This window comes from Coturnix japonica, unplaced genomic scaffold (assembly GCF_054131305.1).
Source record: "Coturnix japonica strain WE unplaced genomic scaffold, WE-NBRP24 Scf042, whole genome shotgun sequence".
Lineage (NCBI taxonomy): Eukaryota > Metazoa > Chordata > Aves > Galliformes > Phasianidae > Coturnix > Coturnix japonica.
The window spans coordinates 2,835,001-2,855,912 of record NW_028188945.1 but is presented as its reverse complement, the minus strand read 5'-3'; the positions used below and the strand labels follow the sequence as shown (position 1 = coordinate 2,855,912).

Here is a 20,912-nt window from a genome sequence, read left to right as displayed (position 1 = left end):
TCTTCAGTGCTTCTCTGAGGATTCACAGCTGCCACAGCAGAAGGAGAGATCTCAGCAGCCTTCCTCTTCCTTGCTCGCTTCGTGGGGCTGCTGGCTTTGCCATCCCAAGGCTTCTCACACACGTTGCACTTGGCTTCCAGTTCCCCTGCTAAGATTTCTGAGATGAACTTTTCAAAGTCATCTTCTTCTACAGCCTTGGTGAGCAGGCTGACCTCCGGCAGGGCTGGACCAGCAGTCTGGAAAGAAGGAAGACAAAGTCAATGATTGCTCAGGAGATCCTTCCTCTGCAGCGCTTCTCCTTCAGCACTGCTGAGCCTTAACCCAACACGCGGGCCAAGGGGCTCCTGAAGGACCTTATCAGTAAGCCTGACCAGGGCAGCACTCATGCTTCCTCCCCTCCTTACCAAAGCTGCTATTTTAGCTTTTTTAGCTGGAGGCTCCTCTTCTTCAGTGCTTCTCTGAGGATTCACAGCTGCCACAGCAGAGGGAGAGATCTCAGCAGCCTTCCTCTTCCTTGCTCGCTTCGTGGGGCTGCTGGCTTTGCCATCCCAAGGCTTCTCACACACGTTGCCCTTGGCTACAGGAAGAAGAGAGAGCTGGTACAATTGTGCCTTGAGAGGAGTCCAGGTTGTCCTGTCATTCCCACAGCTCTTCTCCACAGTTAAATACATCCGGCCAGCAAAATTACATTGCTCTTTCCACAAATCTCAGCAATATCTTCCACAGTAAGTGCTGCATACCAACAGTCCCACCAAAGAAACAAAGAAACTGCAGAGCTACACCATATTATAACCCAGACAAGGGAAACAGCCATACAGCAGGAGAAAGCAATACATGGTCCCTCTAGAGAAAGGAAAAAGCAGGAGCTACAGACAAGAGTGTGCAACCAGACGCTGTGCAAGCCACAACAGACCCACAAAATACATCCAGGGGTTTATCACACAGGTAAGTCTGCAGCTCAGTGCCACTGTCTGTCCCTCGTTCTCAAGCTGAAGTCTGGCTGGAAGGAACACAAGTGAACTAAGAAAATAAGCATTTCCCTTTCTAGCACTAAGCAAAGGCACGCACCCACCATGACAACTCAGGTCCCTTTACTTCCGAGGACCACCTCACACTCAACACTCATTCATAGTTCTCTGCTCCTGAGGTTGGGCTGATGGTTTCCCTGGCAATGCTGTTGCCCACCGTGCTGAGATTTCACTTAGGCCTTTGCAAGCTGATAAGCTGAACATGAAGGGTGGATTCAGGACTATTAAGCTCTGCACTTTTACCTTTGACTGTTTCTTTAGCTGCAGCCGGCACAGCAGCCACTTCCTTCTTCAGCTTCTTTGGTTGTCTCAGCTGCAGCTTCTCCTTTATTGCCCCCTCAAGGCTCTTTGCTTGAGCTCTAGAATTTGGTGTACTCTGATCCCAGGGCTAAAAAGAAATAAAGTAAGTGCAAAATAAGAACAGACACCAGGGGGAGTGTATGAAGGAAATCAGATTGGAGATATTGCAAAAACGGCTGCACCTGGAACAGTACATTCCTGTCACTTGGGTCACTGACCCTTTCATAAATGCCTCCCTATAACAAGATCCATGCTTTGCTGTGAAAACACTGTTTCAAACGTGTGCAATTAACAAAGCAAGCTCGTTTAAATCAGCGCAGTACTGGAGTTGTTACCTACCACATTCTATCTGAGCAACAGAAAGTCATTCCTGTTCCCCTACACAATATCCACCCACAGTCTGATTTCATTGAACACGAAGCCATTGTGGCCTTTTTGTATCCAGCGCTCCCACGTTAACCTCACAAGTTGTACCTGGTGCCAGCAGGGTTACTGCCTCACTGCCAGATACAATCAGATCAATTCTGAGTTTGAGGAGTGCAAAGCTGTCTGGGAAAGCCATTGAAAGTACCAGGATTGTGAAACATGGCTGCAGCTCTTCACCAAAGGCAGGAAGGTAGGAATGCACTCATGATGGTGGCACATGGTGAGCAGTGAGACATGAGAACATGTGAAGAAATTGTGTCAATGTGTCCATCTTCAGAAGGGACTCACCTCTGCGGGTGAAGAGACAGCTTTGGGAGCAGCCCTGCTCCATCCCACAGTCTTTTTCTCTTCTCTTCCAGGTGCTTTAAAACAAGGAAAAAGAAAATCACTTGGTCAACAGCAAGCATAGAAAGAAACCTGAGTGCCAGTGTTTCCTCCATGTGCTTATTTCCTCACATTCAATAACAAAGCACAGAGGCGACATCTCGCAGTCCATACAGTATCCAAGCTCTTCCCTCCTTCACATGCTGTCTCATCACAAAGCCTCTCTCACCTCCCCAATGAATAATTCACCCCCCTGACCTTTCTGACAGAGGTTGGCCCCCATGTTGAGGAGTCAATCCATGCTTTTCAAATACATTTACATATCAAACTAAGCAACACACGCCAAAGATGAAGGCAACCTTGGCATCAACACACAGAACATGCTACACCAAAAACATGGCAGAAAAAAAAATGTACAAGAGAAACTGAATTACAAAACCTCACAGCGAATGAATTTTCCAGAATAAAGCAGACAGACACCACGGATTCAATGGAAAAACACATGGATGGACATCCTGGCACTTCCTGCCTTTGCATGTTGTAAGAAACAGCCCAGGCAATTCTAAGCAAAATCCATTTGCTTGACAGGGGAAGCACTTTGGCAGAGCAGACAGTGAAGCACCTCCTTACCTGCTGGCTTTGCGACCTGCTGCATCCGCAGGGCTTTCTCCTGCTTGATTTCTTCCAAAGTTTTAATATGAATTTCTTCCAATCTCTTGATTTTACGCCGTGGCTCTTCCAGTTTCACGTTACCCGGCCCAGGTGGAGGGATAATTCTCTCGTTCTTGCATTTACCCTCAGCTCTCTTCTCAGTAAGAAGCTCTTCTACATTTTGCTTCTCATCCTCCAGTCCTTTGTGTTTCCTTTCAGCCAGGGCTTCCGAGTAGGTTTTAATGTGAACTGCAGGGGAAGGCCTCACCCCGGAGCTGGGATCCTCCACCTTACAGCACCCTTCTGCCTGGGGGGCAGCTGGGGTTTCTCCTCGCTGATTCGCTCTTTCAAGACGGATCTCTTCCAGAGTCTTGACATGGATCTCCCCTGCTGGCTTGGCACCCTTCTCTGCCATCATCAAGAAAGGAGAAGCATAGTGATTAAATGAGAGTCCAACGAGAGCTTAAGTTTCCAGATTTGTCATAATATTACAGAATATACGTGTTCCCAACAACAACGCTCCTGAGAAAGAATAAGCAGAAAGCCTAGAGAATCTGTGCAGCAAACACCAATGACCATTTACCTCTCCTTGGTGCTCTGTCAATCTTGATCTTCTTCCCCAGCCTTTCTGCGAGGCTGCGCTTCAGCGGAAGGCCACTGACATCAGCTACAGAGAGAAAACAACAACATTCCTAAGATAATTCCTTTGGAGAAAGATTTTTACAAATCAACCACAAACTCTGGTTTCTCCAAGTGTATGTTCTCAAATTCACCTTCCAGCTGCTACACTTGTGTGCCACTTGGAGTCATCACAGACCCACGACACACTTTCCTCCCTCCTGCTTCAGCAGTGCTCTCCCATTTACGTGGAGGCAGCCAAACAGCAGCTCACAAGCAGCCCTTACCTACAGAGGATTCCTGTTTTCCAGGTTTATCAGCAATATTCAGTTTAATCACAGGCACCTCCCCTAAAACAAAGAAAAACAAAGTGCTTATTTGACAGAAACCAACAGAATTACTGACCTGTGAGCTCATTTCCCACCCAAAACAAAGACACCACTTTGACAGCCCTGACAGAAAATAACATTGCAACTGTAATGCACTCAGGGTAAGTCCCAATTGTAATTTATCCATTCCACTTAGCAGCCACCAAATGGAAACAAAGGTACTCATCATTACCCTGCTTTGCAGACAGCGTCACAGTTCTGACCAGTGTCCGCACATTCTCCTTCTTCGGCACAGGAACAGTTTGAGATTGGAGCTGATGAGCAGGAGCTCCTGAAGGCCCTTCTGATCCAAGTGAACAAACAGACAGTGTTTACAACAGGAAAAAGAAAAGCCACTGCCAACAACAAAAACAAACCTGACAGAACCGTCACAAAGACCAAAGCGCATTTGTTACTCACTACTGTCCAATGTGCAACAACCACTGCACGGCTCTATTCCCCAACACAGTGCCAGCTATCTGAGTATTATCAGAAGGATAACAAAGTAGGGCATATGAACTCACCACTTTGTTGTTTGGTTTTATCCTTTTGTTTCTTCAGTCTGATTTCTTCAAGTGTTTTTATTCCAAAATTCAGACTGTCATCTGGGAACACAGAGCAGTGAATGAGACTGAAGGACAGAGGCACACGCTGAGGACCACAGCTCTGCAAACTGCCTCCTGCTCAGAAGCATGCAGAACAAACCCTGTCAGCTCTCCCCACAGCTAAGAGCACCATGGACCTGACGTCTGTCTGCTGCCCTCCTTTCATCCTTCTGGATATTAAAAGTAGGCTTTATCCCTTACTTTATCCCATCCACACGACATTAGATTCCTCTATCAGCAAATGTGGCTTTCACCACTGGTTGGAAAGATGCACATACAGGCACTTAAACTCCATGCTGTGGCCTCGTCGTGCTCTAATGCTGTAAACAAAGGAGTTTACCTTCCTAATCTGAAAGGCACATGAAGTTACAAGGTAGGAACAAGATCATGGAAATAGCCGAGTCCATTCAGCAACCCTATGTTCTGTTGTGTTTGTTCGATAAATTGCTTTGGAGTTAATTGGCAAGTGCTTCTGATTAATCCTGGAATACCTTGTTTGGTATCAGCATTAGATTTCCTGATGGAAATGATCCGCGATCCATGATGGTTTTCTTTAGCTGGTTGCTGGATAGGTGTTTTTATTCCTTCTCTCTCCTTAGAAAGCTGGTCTGTACAAGGAAAGAAAAAATCAGTCTCTTCAGTTACGCGGTAGGAATTCAATCAGATTTCCCATATTTATGTAGCTCATACAATGACACTTCAGCCCACAGTTAATATTCTTAAGTACAAATGTAAGTGACTACAGATGGGTTCTTTATTTAAACAGCTACACTTACCTGGTAAACCCATAGAAGCAGCCTATGTGAATAGATTAACTACTAGAGAACCAGGAAATCAACCACACTCACCATCACATTTGTCATCATGTGCAGAATTGATGACAACGGGAGGATGTGTCGGGCTTGGGACAGTCTCTGACTTTTCCACTTCCATCACTTCCAATGACTGTGGAAAGGGATCGGAGTGCACAGAAAGCTTGCTCTGCTGCACTGTTATCTGAGCTGCCCTCAGATCGTCACCTGCAGACTCTGGTGGACTCAGCAGAGTAGCTACAGGAAGAAAAGGATCGATTCAAAACTTTGATCCTAACCTTACAACCACTGCACAAAGATGGCAAGCAAGGCTGAAAACCCACACAGATAAATGCTGAGTCTCCAGTTGCCCATCCAACTGGCTACTGGGCGAACAAAGAAATTCCCCCCTACACAACATTCACCCAGTAAAAGCTTAAATTCAGGAAAACAACCTGCAAGGCAAAGGCCACAGGAGCAGAAAGAAGCTGAGCATGCAAGAAAAAACTGAAATATCAGAAGCACATAAAGTTGAGCTGTGCTCCTATCTATCATCTTCCCAGCTTTCTTCTGTTCATTCAATCAGTCTCTCAGGAGCAGTTGTTTCAAAACATTGCCCTCCTCAACACTGGTCAAACTCTAGTAACATCACCCTGACTCAGCACGGAGCCCCTGGGCTGCACGGCTGCAAGCCCTCCAATGGAGCCCCTCCTTCAACACCACGAGTGACAGCAGTGAGTAACCCCAACACATTTGTCTGACCGCTGCAGGTCTTCAAGCTCACCCACCTGGACAACCTCAGCAAAGACAGCGATCTTCGAAGCCTTGCAGTTCACTTCTCCTGTAGGCTGAACCAACACTGAATCCGTCAATTAAGAATAACGGGGTAGGAAGAATTTTCCTCCTCACTTTGCCAATGTCAAATTCTGTAAGTTGGAATTTCTGGTCTTCAAGGTTTCTTCACCTACGAAGAAAACACTAAAACCTTCCCCTGTCTTTGTTACTTGTACAGCAAAAGCATGCCAGTGCGTATCGATACACAAATCCACACACATGTGCCTGAATACTGTAACTCAGCACTGCATGGAGCTGCAGCACGTTCTGCTCAGCCACAACAAGGGTTTGGGTCGGTTTTTTTTCTTTTCTGATGTAAAAATCAAATATTTTGGTATTTTACGTTTGTTTTGTTGGTTGCTTTTTTTTTTTAAGGTATCAAATGCAGTAAAACCTACAACCAGGACAGACAGAAGATCAAATTCAAGTGATTCGGAACTCTATCATTAAAGTGCTGCACTTTTCTGTGCTAAGCATTTCCTACAGTCAGTAAGGAAAGGCTGGAACCTTTTACTCACACAAACACTAGTGAATTTTCCAAAAAATAATTTTTTTTTCAGGGAATTTTCCCAAATCTAAACTAAAGAGAGGAGAAGTCGGGTTCTCAAGTTAGTTGCTGGACTGACTGCATGACAAAGGGAACAAAAACAGCAGTTAAGGATAAAGTTTCCTTCCCTCCTATAATACTGATAGAAATGCTGCCTTTTTACCTTTAGTACCTTCACAACAGATTCCTCTCTGGCAGATTCCTACGATCCTAAAGACCTCAATGCTGCTCAGCACAGACACCGGGCACCAACTGCCACAGGACTCTGCACCGTGGAACACGCACACAGCTCAGCACTTCTGTTCTCACAATTGGAAGGGTTCTAGAATCTAGAACCGCCTCATCAGATACTTGTGACCTCCCTGACTCCAGCCCTGGTGCACGCAGGCACCACCTGCCCAATACCCAACATCTCCCCCCTCTTTATCATCTCCAGCCCCTGTAAAGGTTCCCCTGCATACTCCCTGTTACTCCAAAGGTGATTCGCACATTTAAGGCTATTCCGCAAATGATTCAAACATTAAACATATGCGAAAAACAATTAAGCTGTCATAAATACATACCAAAGTGATGCAGCTGTAGTGCCTACAATCCTGAAAGCACACAACAGCAATCTGCCTAACAATTGTGAAATGCTGTATGGCAACACTTAGTCAACTTGTAGAGAACGGTGCATTCAAGTTCAAGATAACAGCACAGTACACAATGGAGTTACAACTTCTCCAAGTTCAATGTAACACTATTGTACAGAATCTTTGTGGCAATCCAGTTCTGCCCAGTGTGCATTATAATGTCACACTCCATAACCAAATAAGAAGACAAAAACATATTGGCTGTGCAGAATCCTTCTGAATGTCCACCACTGGGGGACTATCCAGGAACAAGGTCTCCCCCGCTCACGAACTATCAGTCCGGCATGAAGGCTGGATTCCCAGTTCGGACCTTCAGGCACATTGGGAGCAACGCAGTCTCCTGTGCCGTTACCAGCAGCCGCTGCCCAGTGCTGACATCAAATCACTGGCTGCACTGGAGACATTAACCAAGGAGTTGTTGACCAAAACCGGTGCTGAGATGTTCGGATCCTCACGGTGCACAGGATGGCTCGTCATTTGGTGCCGGCTTAACCCAACGTGCCGGCAGCCAGCAGGGCCCACTTGGGGTCCCGACACAGACGTGTTTCCTGCCCATGACAAGGAGTGGCATAAGGTCTGGGAGCCATGGCCCTCCGTCGGGTCTGATCAGGACCTGACCTATTGGTGTCCATTCGGTCAGCTGATGGTCTCCCATCCGATTCTCTCACGCAGGAGGAGAGCGTGTGGGCACAGCTCAGGCCCCTCCAGCCCTCCCCCCTCTTTAAGCGCACAAAGACGCCCCTTCAAGGTCTGATGTGCACACTCCATAATAGCCTGGCAGGTGCTGCTGCCGGGAATGCTGAAGATATGCTTAATGCCCCAAGCTGTGCACCAGCGTCCAAAACATGCATTTCTATATGCTGGGTCATTGTCAGTCTTTAACTCATGAGGTACACCCATGACAGTGATGGTCATGCACAACGCTTTTATGTAATGCATGGCGGTCTGTCCAGATTGTGCCACAGCCCAGAGAAAACCACTGCATGTGTCAGTTGTGACATGCAAGTGACGGAAACACCCAAACTCTGGGAAGTCTGTGACATCAGCTGCCAAACCTCATTTCGTCTCAAACCTCTGGGGTTCACCCCTGCAGGAAACAGGTTAGCCATAACTCCCGCTCCTCCTTGGCCGATTCAGTTAACTTTCTAAGAGCACCAAGGGTGGGTAGCAGCTTCTGCGCCTCTTCGTCCCCTGCAAAAGCTCACAGAACTCCATGCTGGCTTTCTCTAATGCTGACCGACTCACACATTGAGAAGCTCCGTCAGCCAGACCTCTCCACGTTATCCACATAATAAGCAATTGAGGTCCTCATCACACACTCTGTGTCATTTCTTGTCAGCATGTCCTGTCCCATCCCTGGCTCTCCAGCAGGACTGTAATGCTGGGGTGAGCAACACTGGGCACTGTCAGTGTGTTTTTCTTGCAAGCATCTTCCAGGGAAATACGTGCAGGCGTTCCCCACTCCTGGCCGTATCTCTGCAGTGCTGGGTCCTGTGTGAGCAGAGCTCTCTGCCCCAGAAGCCAAGTCACTGCTGTGCAGAGCTCAGCCTCGGGGTGAATGTGCTCCTGAGTTTGTCCCAGTGCAAGGACAACCTTCTCATTGCCCTTTAGGTGCACCTCTGGTGCTGATGGGTGCTCTGCTCTCAGCAACCACTGGATACACGGCTCCAGGCGCGTGTGTGCTTTGTCACCTTGAGCTGTTTGCTCTGATCGCATCTCACCCTGGGGAGCCGGGATTTCCCTTTGGTCTCGGTGTCACTTCGAGACCAGTAGCAACACTAAAGGTCAGAGGAGAGCTGCTGAATGTGTGAGCAAAGCTGCTAATTGAGAAGGAGATCGCACGCCTGTGACTTCTAAACCCGAATTAATGAGCTTACCTTCACCCTCCTGACTAATGCAGACCTCATGCAGCCCTGGGCCTGCCCTTCTCCAGCCTCCTGCCTTGTTTTGCCTACTCATAGGAAAAGATTTAGCATAGCTCAGAGCCCCAGGCGGCGCTTGGAATGCCAGCAGGAAAGAGCTGCTGGTGTCCACATAGCTCAGGACTGCAGCAGTGGGGCTGCTGGACCTCAGTGTTCTGAACACTCTGATGTGGAAGTGATTGGCAGATGCTGTGGCCGGAGGGATGAGGTGCCTGCAGGGCGTCCCTTGGAAGAAGGTTTGGTGAGGATGGATCCTCTGAGCCAGCATCGGGGACAGGGTGCTGGGTGCAAATGCCAGTGCTACCCCCTGTCATCCTTTTGGTTTTAAAAGGAGTACAGCTCCGTTTCCAAACTTTGCCAACCACAGGCTGGCTGGCAGCTTGAAGGAACTGCCATGAAATAGGTCTAATGAAACGTTCCTGGCAGAGCTTCAGGATGGAGAAAGTGCAGTTTGTCCTCAACTGAGCTGAGGTCCAATGAGCTGAGTTTCGTGGCTCAGAGCAGAGGCCGTGAGCATCATGTCTCACAGTCTGTGTCACCTGTGCAGAGCCGTTAGGCAGGGGCTGCTAGTGGGGAGATGCCAAGGTTTAACATGAAGATGATTGCTCAGATATGCCTGAGTTCAGATGGAGGGGCCCATTGCCCTACCAGGAAGTGGAAGATGCCTGGGGGTGAGGCAGCTCGTGCTTTCCCATGCCTGTAGGACCTTACAGTGCTGTGCCTTTCCACATACCTACCCCACCTTCTTTCTTTCCCATGCAGGGGGCATCATTAATCCAGTGGGTGGCACCAAGAATGCCCAGACAGCCCCACTGCAGTGCGTCTCTGTGGCAGAAGGACACACCAAGCCTGTGCTCTGCCTGGATGCCACCGATGAACTGCTTTTCACTGCCTAAAAAGGTATATGTTGGACAGAACAGGTGTGGGGGCTGCTGGCTTTTTATGCGCTATTCTCATAGATCTCCCCAGGCTGGCGTGGGGAATTGGGGTGCATGGCAGGGATGGCTCCTTCTGGGCTGCTCCCCTGTCCCTGCCTTCTGATGTCCAGGTGCTGGAGCAGGCTGGCTCCATTGCCCTGGAGAGGAGCTGTGGGTGGTGGGAGGCAGCGCTTGGGAAGGAGTCGGTGCCTCCACGCCACGGAGGAACTCCCCAGCCCAACTCTCTCAGGCACGTTCTTCTTCCTACAGACCGGAGCTGTAAGATGTGGAACTTGGTGACAGGTCAGGAAATTGCTTCCCTCAAGGGTCAGCCAAATAATGTTGTTTCCATCAAGTACTGCAGCCACACGGGGTTGGTGTTCACCGTGTCAACGTCGTACATCAAAGTACGGGGACATCTGGGACTCAGCGCACTGCATCCGCACCCTGACGTATGTAGTGGGAAGAGTGGCTGTGGGGGACTGTGGGCAGCTCTGGCTTTGCAGAAGATGGTGTGAGGAACTCCTGTGGTCCCACAGGCTGGAAACAGAGCCCAGCTGTTTTAGGATCAGTTCCTACAGCTGTAGGAAACAGGGAGGCTTAGGGAGATCTTGGAATGGAATCTGTGGGGACCCTCTGCAGCAAAGGCTGAAAGGAAAGGACCTGGAAGAGCTTTTCAGCCCTTCCTGGGGGTGGCCAAGAGCACCAGCAAGAAGGGATGGGGATTTTCTTTTTTGCTTCAACTAATATGCCACAGGAAGACGACCACATTAACCCAGCTGTATTTGTTGTTGTTGTTTATCTACAGCATGAAGCATTTCACTTGGAAAGTCTCTGCTGCCACTCATCGTACAACAGACTTAAAGCACAGCACTTGGCACCTAGCAGTGCTGTGAAGGGTTGGAAAGGCAGCGCATCATTGTGCTGAGGGCCACGAGACGGTTCAGACAACAGAAGCATTTGTCCACATTTCTGACATGAAGGCTGTCGCCTCCCGATCCGGCGACAAATCAAGGCTGCTGTGTGAAAGTACCGTGCCTCCGCACACGGGAACGGACGGGACTCACACACAGTGTGTAACACCGAATGTACCAGCTTAATGCCACGCCACAAACCTACCCAATACCCAACAGGGGGGACCAGTCAATGCTGCTCATCAGCCATCAACCCCAGATGCTGGAGAAGGCAGACCATGTTGTGGTGCTGGAGCATGACACGATGGCTGAGATGGGGACACCCACCGAACTGAGGACCCGCAATGGACCCTTGTAAGAGGCCATGCTTTTTACATTACTGTCTCAAAGTTTGCTGAAATGGACAAGTTCATGCAAGTCCTGACCAAGGTTCCAGGACTGAGACACACAGGAACCAAGGTTCGAGAAATCCCTTTGTTTAGGAGATGGACAAGTCGGGGAGCTACCAAAGGGAGATAAGATACTGATTAATGGCCCTTAAGTGGTCTTTTGTGTTGGCCTATCTCAAGGAAGATGGCCATCTCTGAGGACTAATGTCCCTCAAGTGGTCTTCCATGTTGGCCCATCTCAAGGAAGATTGACAACTCTGAGGAAATCACAGGACTCTGACCTGAGCGGTCCCGAAATGTCTCGAAGGCTGGAAAGAAGGATAAAAAGGGCACGGACAAACCCCAAATTTGAGGTTTTTTGACACCAGATGCCTCACTATGGAAACAAGGATGTTTTCTGTCATCAGATGCCTCTCAACGCGAGCACCTGCATGCTGAAGAAGATGCCTGCATGCTGAAGAACCTTTGTGGGCATCTAGGTATCTGACCTCAGATTCCTCCACCGTTGTCCTACTGCTGCCTATTATCTCTTCTGGGATTGCTGCTCGAGACTCTGCTCTGAGGGACCTCGCTGCCCAAGACTCCACTTCCTGAGACCTCGCTATTCTGACCATCTTCTCTGCGTTTCATCGATCTGTGGCCTGCTACTTCGCTGCTGCTCTCCCCTACGCTTATTTTGCCCCGGACCAACGTTAACAACGTGCTATGGGACGCTGCTGCATTCAGGAGGTGACTATTCCCCGCTTTAACGTAATTCTTGCTCTTTTCTACCTTTTTCTATCGCCTACTTTCCCTTCCCCATCACCCTAATTTTGGCATTTGTCCCTCTCCCTTCCCCATCTTCTCAACTGTCTATTATTTCCAATAACCTGGAATCAACTGTCTATTATTTCCAATAAACTGGAATGTATTTCCAATAAACGGATCAACATTTGAATGTTCTTCTTCTTAATCTCACCCGGGCATAACATATCAAAAGAACCTTTGCCTCACTCCTAAATTGAAGCGAGACAACCCTACAGCCGGCTGCTGCAGCACTGAGGACCACAGGGCAGCTGGAGTGGGATGCGATGGGACATGGGGAGCTGTGGCTGTCTCCGCTCCCCGCTGCAGGATGGGAAGAGTGGGATGCTCTGGGATTGGTATGGAATAAAGCGGAGATGTTTTGTAGAGGAGCAGGTTGGGATGGGGGGTGTGGGCAGCTCAGCCTCAGTGCATGGTTGGTTATGGAAGCTGGGTGTCTGCCCTCAGAATGTGGCTGTGGCAGCACTGTGGGTTATGGGGGGGAAGCACAGCTCAGCCCAATACTAGATGAACTTTCCAGTCACGTCTTCATGCCAAAGCGGTGCAGATAGCACAGGGAGTGCAAAGGGGAGGAGGAGAGCAGCAGTGTGAAATGGAGCAATGGGCAAAGAGTGTGGGGTGGGGGGAGGAGGGATGAGGAGAGGTCCCCTCATCCACCCCAACCCTGAGCACGGCACAGAGCAGAATGCAGGCAGGCTGAGCACAGAACAGCCCAACACTTTATTTCACAAGAAGCAGCACAGGAAAAGCATAACAGCATAGGAAGCAGAGGGAGATGTGAGAGGTAGAGGGGATGGGGCTGTGTTCATCACCGACCCCAAATGCTCGTGTGGCCAGTTGGCCCCTTGCAGGCTGAAGCACAGCACTCAGACGGTTTGGTTACTTCCTGTGTGAAGAAGAAGAGATGGTGTCCCATAGGGCCACGTTCACATCCCAACCCTCAGCTCCCTGCAGAGTCCCAGCCCAGCCCTGGTGCAGCACCACAAGGAGCACAAGGAGCACAGGGACCCCTTCCAACCCCCAGCCCCACACCGCAGCTGTGCTCGAGTTGCTGGTTCCACCTTCCTGGCCTGTAAGGTAAGAAGAGCCATTGTCTCAGCCCAGTTTGTAGGAGGGAGGCAAGGTTCTTTGATATGCGTATACCTGGTGCGGGATTAAGAAACAACGGTTCAAACATTGGTCCGACCAGTTTATTACAAGACTTTATCAGGGAGATGGGGAAGGGGAGGACGGACGCTATTATGGTGTAGGGTGATGGGGAAGGGAATGCAGTAAAAATATGAAATAGAAGCAAGGAGTCTCTGTAGGAAGCAAGAGGGAGATATTCACCACCATGGATCCATCGAGGTTTGTAGTTCAGTCATTGGTCTTCAGTCGTGGTGGGTCGTCAGGCGTTGTTCTGTTAATGGTGACCACGATGACAATTTCCAATGGTAGCACCAACTTATTTATATGTCCAAAGTGGTCAAGTCAGCTCTCTTTGGAGTGACAGCTCGAATCCAAAGTAGTTGAGTCAGCACTCCTTGGAATGGAAGCTTCTGGCTCTGGGATCTTAGCAGAAATTCCTTTGTTCCCATCTTCTGAGCCTTGCCAGCAGATAAGAGGGAGCAGGGATACCCATCCGCATCCTGTTTTTCACAGGGCACGATGGCTTCATTACCCAGATTTCCCACACCAAGCTGGAGCTATTTAGTCCCGGGCCAGATCTTCCGCTCATAAACAGTCCTGAGCACTCTTCTGGAGGCAAACAGCTCTGAAGGAAGGTGCTTTCAAATATTCAGATACCCAAAAAGTGATATTGATTGTCACACGGTAGCACCCATTACTTGCCACTTCAATAAATCATTGAGAGTCTTCTCACAAGAAACACCTCAGGAAGCAAGCTTGGAGCCAGAAAACAAGGAAGGACTCTCACAGCCATGAGCCCCAGCCCTGTTCTTGCTGTGGGGCATGGAGCAGCTTTGAGCACCAGGAAGGGGAACCCTGGGAGAAATCGGGGACCCCAATGCTGCCCTGGCACTGGGCAGAGGTGGGGGACAGCGCTGCCCTCATCACTCACTGGGCGCCGTGTTGTAGCCTTTCTCCTTCTTCCCTGCAGACAGAGAGATGCATCAGCACAGGTTCACATCACAGCCAGGCTGAGGGCTCCTGAGGGAGCCTCAAATCCCCCCACAGCCCCCACTGTCCTCCTACACCCCTCCACTTTTACCTGCATGGCGTCTGTAGATGATGAATCCAACGCCAGCCATGATGGCAATGGCCACAACGGCGACAACCACCCCCACCACGTTGGGCACCAGGCTGGACTGTGACTGCTCTGGGGGAAGGCAGGGCTGTCAGCAGGGGAAGGGGCAGCCCAGAGCCCCCCAGCCCCACATCCCCTCACTCACCTCATGAGTAGAGGCTGGGCTGGGGCAGGCTGGCGTGCTCCACGCAGCACTGGTACTTGTCCCCGTGCGGGGCACGTACCTCCGACCGGAGCTGTTGTAGTGCACGAAGATTTCGCCATCCACGTACCCCACTTCAAAGAACCAGGGCTGCTCGGGGCCGGATTCCGTCATCCCTATTTCAAAGTACCGCATGGAGTGGAGCTCTGCGGGGTCGGAGCGCGGCGACCCCCCCTTTTTTATTAATTAGCAAGCTACTGCCTATAGAATAACAACACTACTTATATTAATAACATAACCATTATAACTCAATCAAGACCTCGATTGACAATCCTCTAGAAGTGAAAAAAGAGACAAGTCAAACACAGCATAACAACATTACTGTTAAACCTACTAAAAAGAACAAACTCGTTTGCTCTGCAACCTAAGTTTCTGCAACCTGGAAATAAATCCATGAGGGTCCCATTGTGTTCACATGTCACTAGTTAGGAAAAGTCTTCAACTTTCATATACTCTGATATATTGATTTTTAATGGCCACTAAAATTTGTGCAACAAATGCTTTTAGGATGCTCATAACCATGCCTTTGAGCTAATAATTGATAATTGAACTTTATGAAGTTGCATGTCAGATAGAACCAGTTTTAGAGGACAAATGTGCTGGAGTATCACTAGGGGCATTATTACTTATTGACCCTTGAGAAACAGCAAACCGTGTTGGTGGTGGCTGCGACAGGCGGTGCCAGCAGGGCCTTCCCTGCTTCAAAGTGCACCTTTCCTCTCTCACCCATCACAGATTCTCTCCTGCATTCAGGGTCTGAAGGATTTCTTCCAGTTGTACACCATATCTGCATGGCCAGTGCGTGATACAGAGCCCAAGTGGAACAGCTGCCTGGAAAACAGAATAAACTATCAAATTTAGTTCTATTAGTATGCACTTTTGTCTCAAGTGATGCATGGTCATATTTTTAAAATCCCACTTAGTTGGGTGTAAGAGACGTATCCATTCTACAATACAGGGTCATCCCTTTGCCTGGGATTCCTTTCCAGGTTTTGTCTTTGCAAATTAAGAAAAGCTAATTAATAGGCTAATAACATCATGAGTGAGCAGTACTAACATACTAAAAGAGCTATTCCCATAGATTACAGCACTGATTACATCAAATCCTTTCTTTAACACACATTTGATCTATGGATAATGCCTAAAATTCTAATTCTTGAGACTGCATTGGTAACACAGAAAATCACACACTATGTCAAACCATTACTAATATTATTTATAACACCGCAAGTTACAAAGCAATTCCACTAGGAAAGAAACACACAAACACAGTTACTATAAAGGCTGGATGCTATTTTCTGCCTTGAGATGAGACCAGCAACGTATTCTGGTGGTGTTAGTAACAACCGCACAAGATTAGAAGTGTCTAGTGTCATATGAGTATCCTGAGTGAAAATCCATTGAATGATTTGCTTAGAAGCTTCAGATCGTATCCCAGTCAGTCACAGTCTTACCAGCCTGCTGTAACAATTTCCAATGATGCACTTCCCACCGAGCAGCTCCCTGCTGATCGTCTATCAGCGGGCAAGCGAGCTGAAACACAGCTTGACACGGTCCCTCCAATATTATGCCTCTAATGACTCCAGACCAACGCAAAGGTGGAGGATCGCTACATGTGGGGGGGAATCGCATAGACAGGGGCTGTAAAGACATCGGTGAAACGCTCGAAGAGACTGATGCCTCCTTCGTACGCAGTTCTAAGTCCTGCAGCTCCTCAGTTAATGTTTTATTATGTTCCTCCAACGCTTTCTCATTCCCACCATTATCCGAGTCGCTTTCACTCTCAGGAGCTTCTTGCTGCTCTGCACACCCCTCAGCCCCCCCCCACCGCACCTTCCTCACCAGCCAAAACCGGATCTGCCAGAGACGTTGAAGAGGTCGAGGACGGGGGATTATTCGAGGCTTCTGCGGCAGCCCTGACTTGTGAGGCTGTTGAGCAAACGGAGTACAAAACTCCTGGTAACAGGGAGTCAAGCTCTGACCTTGACTGAGCACTAGGTCCGGATAGAGCTTGTACCACAGCAGCAGCGAACTGCCGCTCGGCTTGCATATTCTTCAGTGTATTTATTTTGTATTCCTTATTTTTGGAGATAACAAAGTCCCACATATTGTCGACTATTTCTCAACATTCGGCTACAGTGAACATCAGTGCCACCTCCTGAAGGTGTCCATTCATATGAGCCCATTTTACCAGCTCGGATATGCATTTAGGAGATACCTGCTCCCCTCTCTTAGAGAGAATACATTTGAGCAGTTCCTCCACAGCTTCCCACAACATCGTGGCTTGCAGAGAATGGGATGGTACCCCGATGAGAGGTGAGTGCCAACCCCCCCCCCAGTTCTTTATTGCCCCCGCACCGCGCTGTTAGAGAGGGGAGGTTCTTTGTTCCTTCTCTCCCTGGGTTTGTTCCCGCTGTCACCGAGTGAGCTCTAGAGAGAACTCCGTGACACAAACTCATTGCAAAGTCTAAGCTAGAAGAAGCGTCACCTCAGTGTATCCCAGAAAAAGAACAGCGTTGAGATTTTAATTGGTTTTGGTTTTTTGTTTTATTGAGGGTGGGTTGTTTTTTGTTGTTTTTTTAGGGTTTTTTTGGGGTTTTTTTGTCTTTTTTTTGGGGGGAGGGTAGGGGGGTGCGAGGGGAAGGGAGAGGGAGGGGACAGTTGTTTGGTTGTTTTTCATATACAATAAAGCTATGCAGTTCCGCTGTCAGTCACCTCAGAGAGTTCCCGAAGGAGCTCAACCACATTCTGCTCAACATCGAGTTGTTCCATTGAGTGGAACAATGGTAGTCTTGCAGATGGAGCAATGCAGGAATTCTGACAGGATCTCCAGGTGTATCCAGTTCATCATCTGAAAGCTCCGCAACCAAATTGGAAGGGACCAGTCCTCTTGTGCCATCTGTCAGCTCTCCCTGAAACCAGCCATTCTCACCCACATCTCCAAAGACATTACGCATTGTCCGGCAGTCAGAGGAAGCTCGTTTTCTGGGTCCTCATTAGGACCCTCAACAGGAATGTAGCTGTGTCGAGCTAAGAATCTTCAAACTGCTGGTGATACCTGTCCTGGAGAATGCAGGATGAAGGACAAAAGCTCTGCTCTCACATTCAGGGCCATCCTCTGACAGAAGGCAGCACTCAGGACTGTTCCCAAGGATCTCTTTCATGGCTTTGAGTTCAAGCTCCAGGTCTTCCAGATGACCTTGAAGACTTCTGGCCTCTTCAATGGCAGAATGGAACGGACTGGAGCTATTACGGAGACTCTTGTTTGACTGGGTCAGAGTCTGTCTCGTTGCCTTCCCCAGCTCCATCTGCTGCTTCTGCTGCTCTCTTTTCCCTCTTGCGCGCTCTGTGAGAATGAGTTTCAGAAAGCACTACTCACTGACAGGAAATAAGGGGAAACTTGAAAGACTTTGCAACCTGAGTCCTGGCAGTGTACTGCCAGCGGCTGATTTGGCCGTCCAGGATCCTGGCACCACAAATGCTTCATTGCCAAATGCAGCAATAAGGTGTTCTGGGGAAAGGCCAACTCACAGGTAGTTTTTGAGCACCCATATCACAACACCAACGGCCAGCACCAGCGCAGGCAGCAGCATCGCTGAGACCGTCACCGGAATGCGGCGCTTCCGCACAGATGTGTGAGCAGCAGCCTCTGTGCTTTTGCCTGTGTTCATCCCTGGAAGAAATGAGACAATGTCCCACGTTACCTTCAGCTGCGCTACAGATAATCTCTCAGTGTGCTTCATGGACCCAAGAGGTCATTTTGTCAGTGGGTGCCTCCGTCTCTGGTGCCGAAGCACCGGAGGACAAGAAGGATTGCTTCCACCTCTCGTTGGGTACGAAGAGGCTGCACAGGCACTACCCGTGTCCTCCTCTGGGCCGAGAGCTGGGGCTGTACTCTGGGGTCTGGGCTTGGTCTGTGGGGAGAGCTACAGAGCAGAATCCCTCATGCTTTTCCCGGCATGCGTGTCCTGAGCTCTCCTGTGGGACGCCCCCCAGGCTGAAGGTCAGGCTTCAGCCAGCACAGGGCACAGCCAGAGCCAGCCCAGGGGAGAAACACTCCTGCTTCTTTTACATGTGCTCTATGCTCACACGCTCAGGTCTGGCTGCTGACCTGGTGTGCAAGAGCTGGCAGCAAGAGCCTGCAGGCACGCAGTGACTCTGGTTTGTGACACCGTATGATCATGGGACAGAAATTACCTGGCATGCTGGTTGGTGCTGCCTGCATTCCTCTGTCCGGGATGGGCAGTGTGGGATATCCACCTTCCTGGAGTGCATCCGGGACCGGCAGTGTGGGATATCCACCTTCCTGGAGTGCATCCCGCTCACTTTGTTGGTCCGTTCCTTTAGAAAGAAAGCAGGGCAGTAGGAGTGGGATGTCACGTGCCCTCATCAAAAACTGAGCTTCTCCAATCCCGAGCTCAGGTAAAGTCCAGGCCCCCCACCCCCAAGTACACTGTGAGCCCCTCTGTTACCCAAAGGCATTTGGGCCCTCCCAGCTATTGGACAATGCTGACTCCCTCACACCTCTTGAGGAATCAGCTCCTGTGCAAGGCCCTCACATTCTGTGCTGTCACCAGCCCATCACAGCCAGGTAGCTGCAGGCTGAAATCCAAGCTCTAACACACAGTCCAAGCCTTCAGAATTAGCATCTCCACCTCATTTCCAGCATTAGCAAAGGCAGCCAACCCTGCTCGGGATGCTTCTCCTGCCTTGAACTTGCTCAGCTGCACGGAGGGCTTTGGATGAACAGAAGCACAGCGCTTGCCACTTGCTGCCATCTGGGTGCCAACGACTGCACAAAGCAGCTCTGACAAGTAATGGTTGTGCTGGGGGAGCAGCTGCCTCTGGGTCTTGGCTGGATGCAGACCATCTGGCAGCAGACCAGCTCTGGTGCTTGACAGCACCTGCAAGGTGATACATGGAACACGGCTGCAGCACGGCTCTGACCCATTCCTTCCTGCTGTGCAGGCTACAGCCTGCCCACACCTGCATATCACACCTCAGCTTCCCAGGTCCCACAGTGAACAGACTGAAGTATACCCACCACGCTCTGCCTTCTCCATTTCCTTCAGCAGTCGCTTCAGGAGACGGGATGAACCCTGAGAGTATTTTCCTCGTTTGGATTCATCCTCTTCTCTTTCCAGACCTTAACAGAATGTATGAAGTTAAATATCATGTGCATGAAGTTTTGAAGATCAGCGGCGAGTCAGACAAGTCAGTGAAGACAGAGTACTCACTGCTGGGATTCCAGCTGGGCTCCAGCACAGGAGGAAACCGATGACCGGGCAGGGTCCACACTGGGGGCACTTCTGCAACCAAAGACCCATGAAAAGTTTCAGTCACACACTACAGCATCAACTGAGTAGCAGAGCGTACAGGGGACTGTGCCATGAAATGGCACTGAAACGGGCAGCAAAAGCTCTCTAAAGAATTTCAAAGCTAAGACGTACCTGCGCGATCCGACAGAGTTTCAGTTCCAGATCTCAGAGAGGAAGCTGGATCAACTCCTCTAGTCAAATCTGCAAATGAACACAGGACAAAGCAACTGCTACTGAGCATCCCTTCAGCCACAAGGTCGCAGGATGCAATTAAAGCCAGGGATTCCTTCACAACACTATTCTCTCCCTTCCGCACAGGGAAACAAGGGGCCTGGGAGAGCAGGAAGGATGCAGATAAGGAGTGAGACCTCACGGAAGTCATCAGGCAAGGAGGAGAATAGATGTTGTAAATACCAGAAGAGGAGTTGCATCCCCCTGATAAGAACAAGAGGGGTCTGCATGCTAAACAACTATTGAATATGTATCAGAATTCCGAGAAATCATTGACTATGTATGAGATGTACCTATATCTGTGTCACGATTTTACAAGTCCATGTGCAAGTTTGGTGGAGCTATCCCCCTTGCACCCAGCACTGGAATAAACATACCTGCTTTATAACCCATCTATGTGTTATAGAGTTTGATTCCGCAAGTCACTTACACCCCATATTTTCCCTAACAGCCACACTGGGTTATCTGGATTCGTTACATTTATCCATTGTTGCTGGCAGATGTTTCTCTCTCTCTCTGTCTTTAATCCCCACACAGCCCATCTTCCCAACTGTGGGTTTCGGTTAGGAGGTATGCACCCATAGGGTCCATGCCCTACTTGTAGATATTTATCCTGCCCAGCCCCAGGTGCCCAATTTGAGGCAATAGTTGCACATCCCTAATAGGCATAGTAATATGAGCCTGGGTGGTTACAGTATCCCCTCCCTAGGTTTGAGCTTAGGCAAAAATAGTAACCCTTTTGGTTTAGACTGGGCTGTATAGGTACCAGGTCACACAGGGATGTAAGGAAGCTTGGTGTGGGTGGCGTTGTGCTGCTATACAAAATGTGATCACTGTGAGAATCCC

At 49.3% G+C, this 20,912-nt stretch overlaps 1 protein-coding gene and 1 pseudogene across 2 annotated transcripts in view; both read right to left on the bottom strand.

Annotated features, from left to right (window-relative positions):
• Positions 1-970: 970 nt before the first annotated feature.
• Positions 971-3,160, bottom strand: LOC146752715 (zinc finger CCCH domain-containing protein 11A pseudogene; annotated as a pseudogene). Its single transcript, XR_014940432.1, has 2 exons — positions 2,043-3,160; positions 971-1,416 (listed from the first exon to the last, which is right to left on the bottom strand). The product of XR_014940432.1 is annotated as a zinc finger CCCH domain-containing protein 11A pseudogene (transcript).
• A 13,879-nt stretch (positions 3,161-17,039) lies between these two features.
• Positions 17,040-20,912, bottom strand: part of LOC146752714 (uncharacterized) — a 10,503-nt gene continuing 6,630 nt past the window's right edge. The window contains exons 3-8 of the mRNA XM_085531446.1: positions 19,968-20,036; positions 19,755-19,826; positions 19,562-19,663; positions 18,715-18,858; positions 18,049-18,190; positions 17,040-17,863 (exon numbers count right to left, since the gene is read on the bottom strand). Coding sequence (XP_085387572.1) covers positions 17,767-17,863; positions 18,049-18,190; positions 18,715-18,858; positions 19,562-19,663; positions 19,755-19,826; positions 19,968-20,036 — 626 coding nt within the window. The 3' untranslated portion in view covers positions 17,040-17,766. The remainder of the gene's footprint in view (positions 17,864-18,048; positions 18,191-18,714; positions 18,859-19,561; positions 19,664-19,754; positions 19,827-19,967; positions 20,037-20,912) is intronic.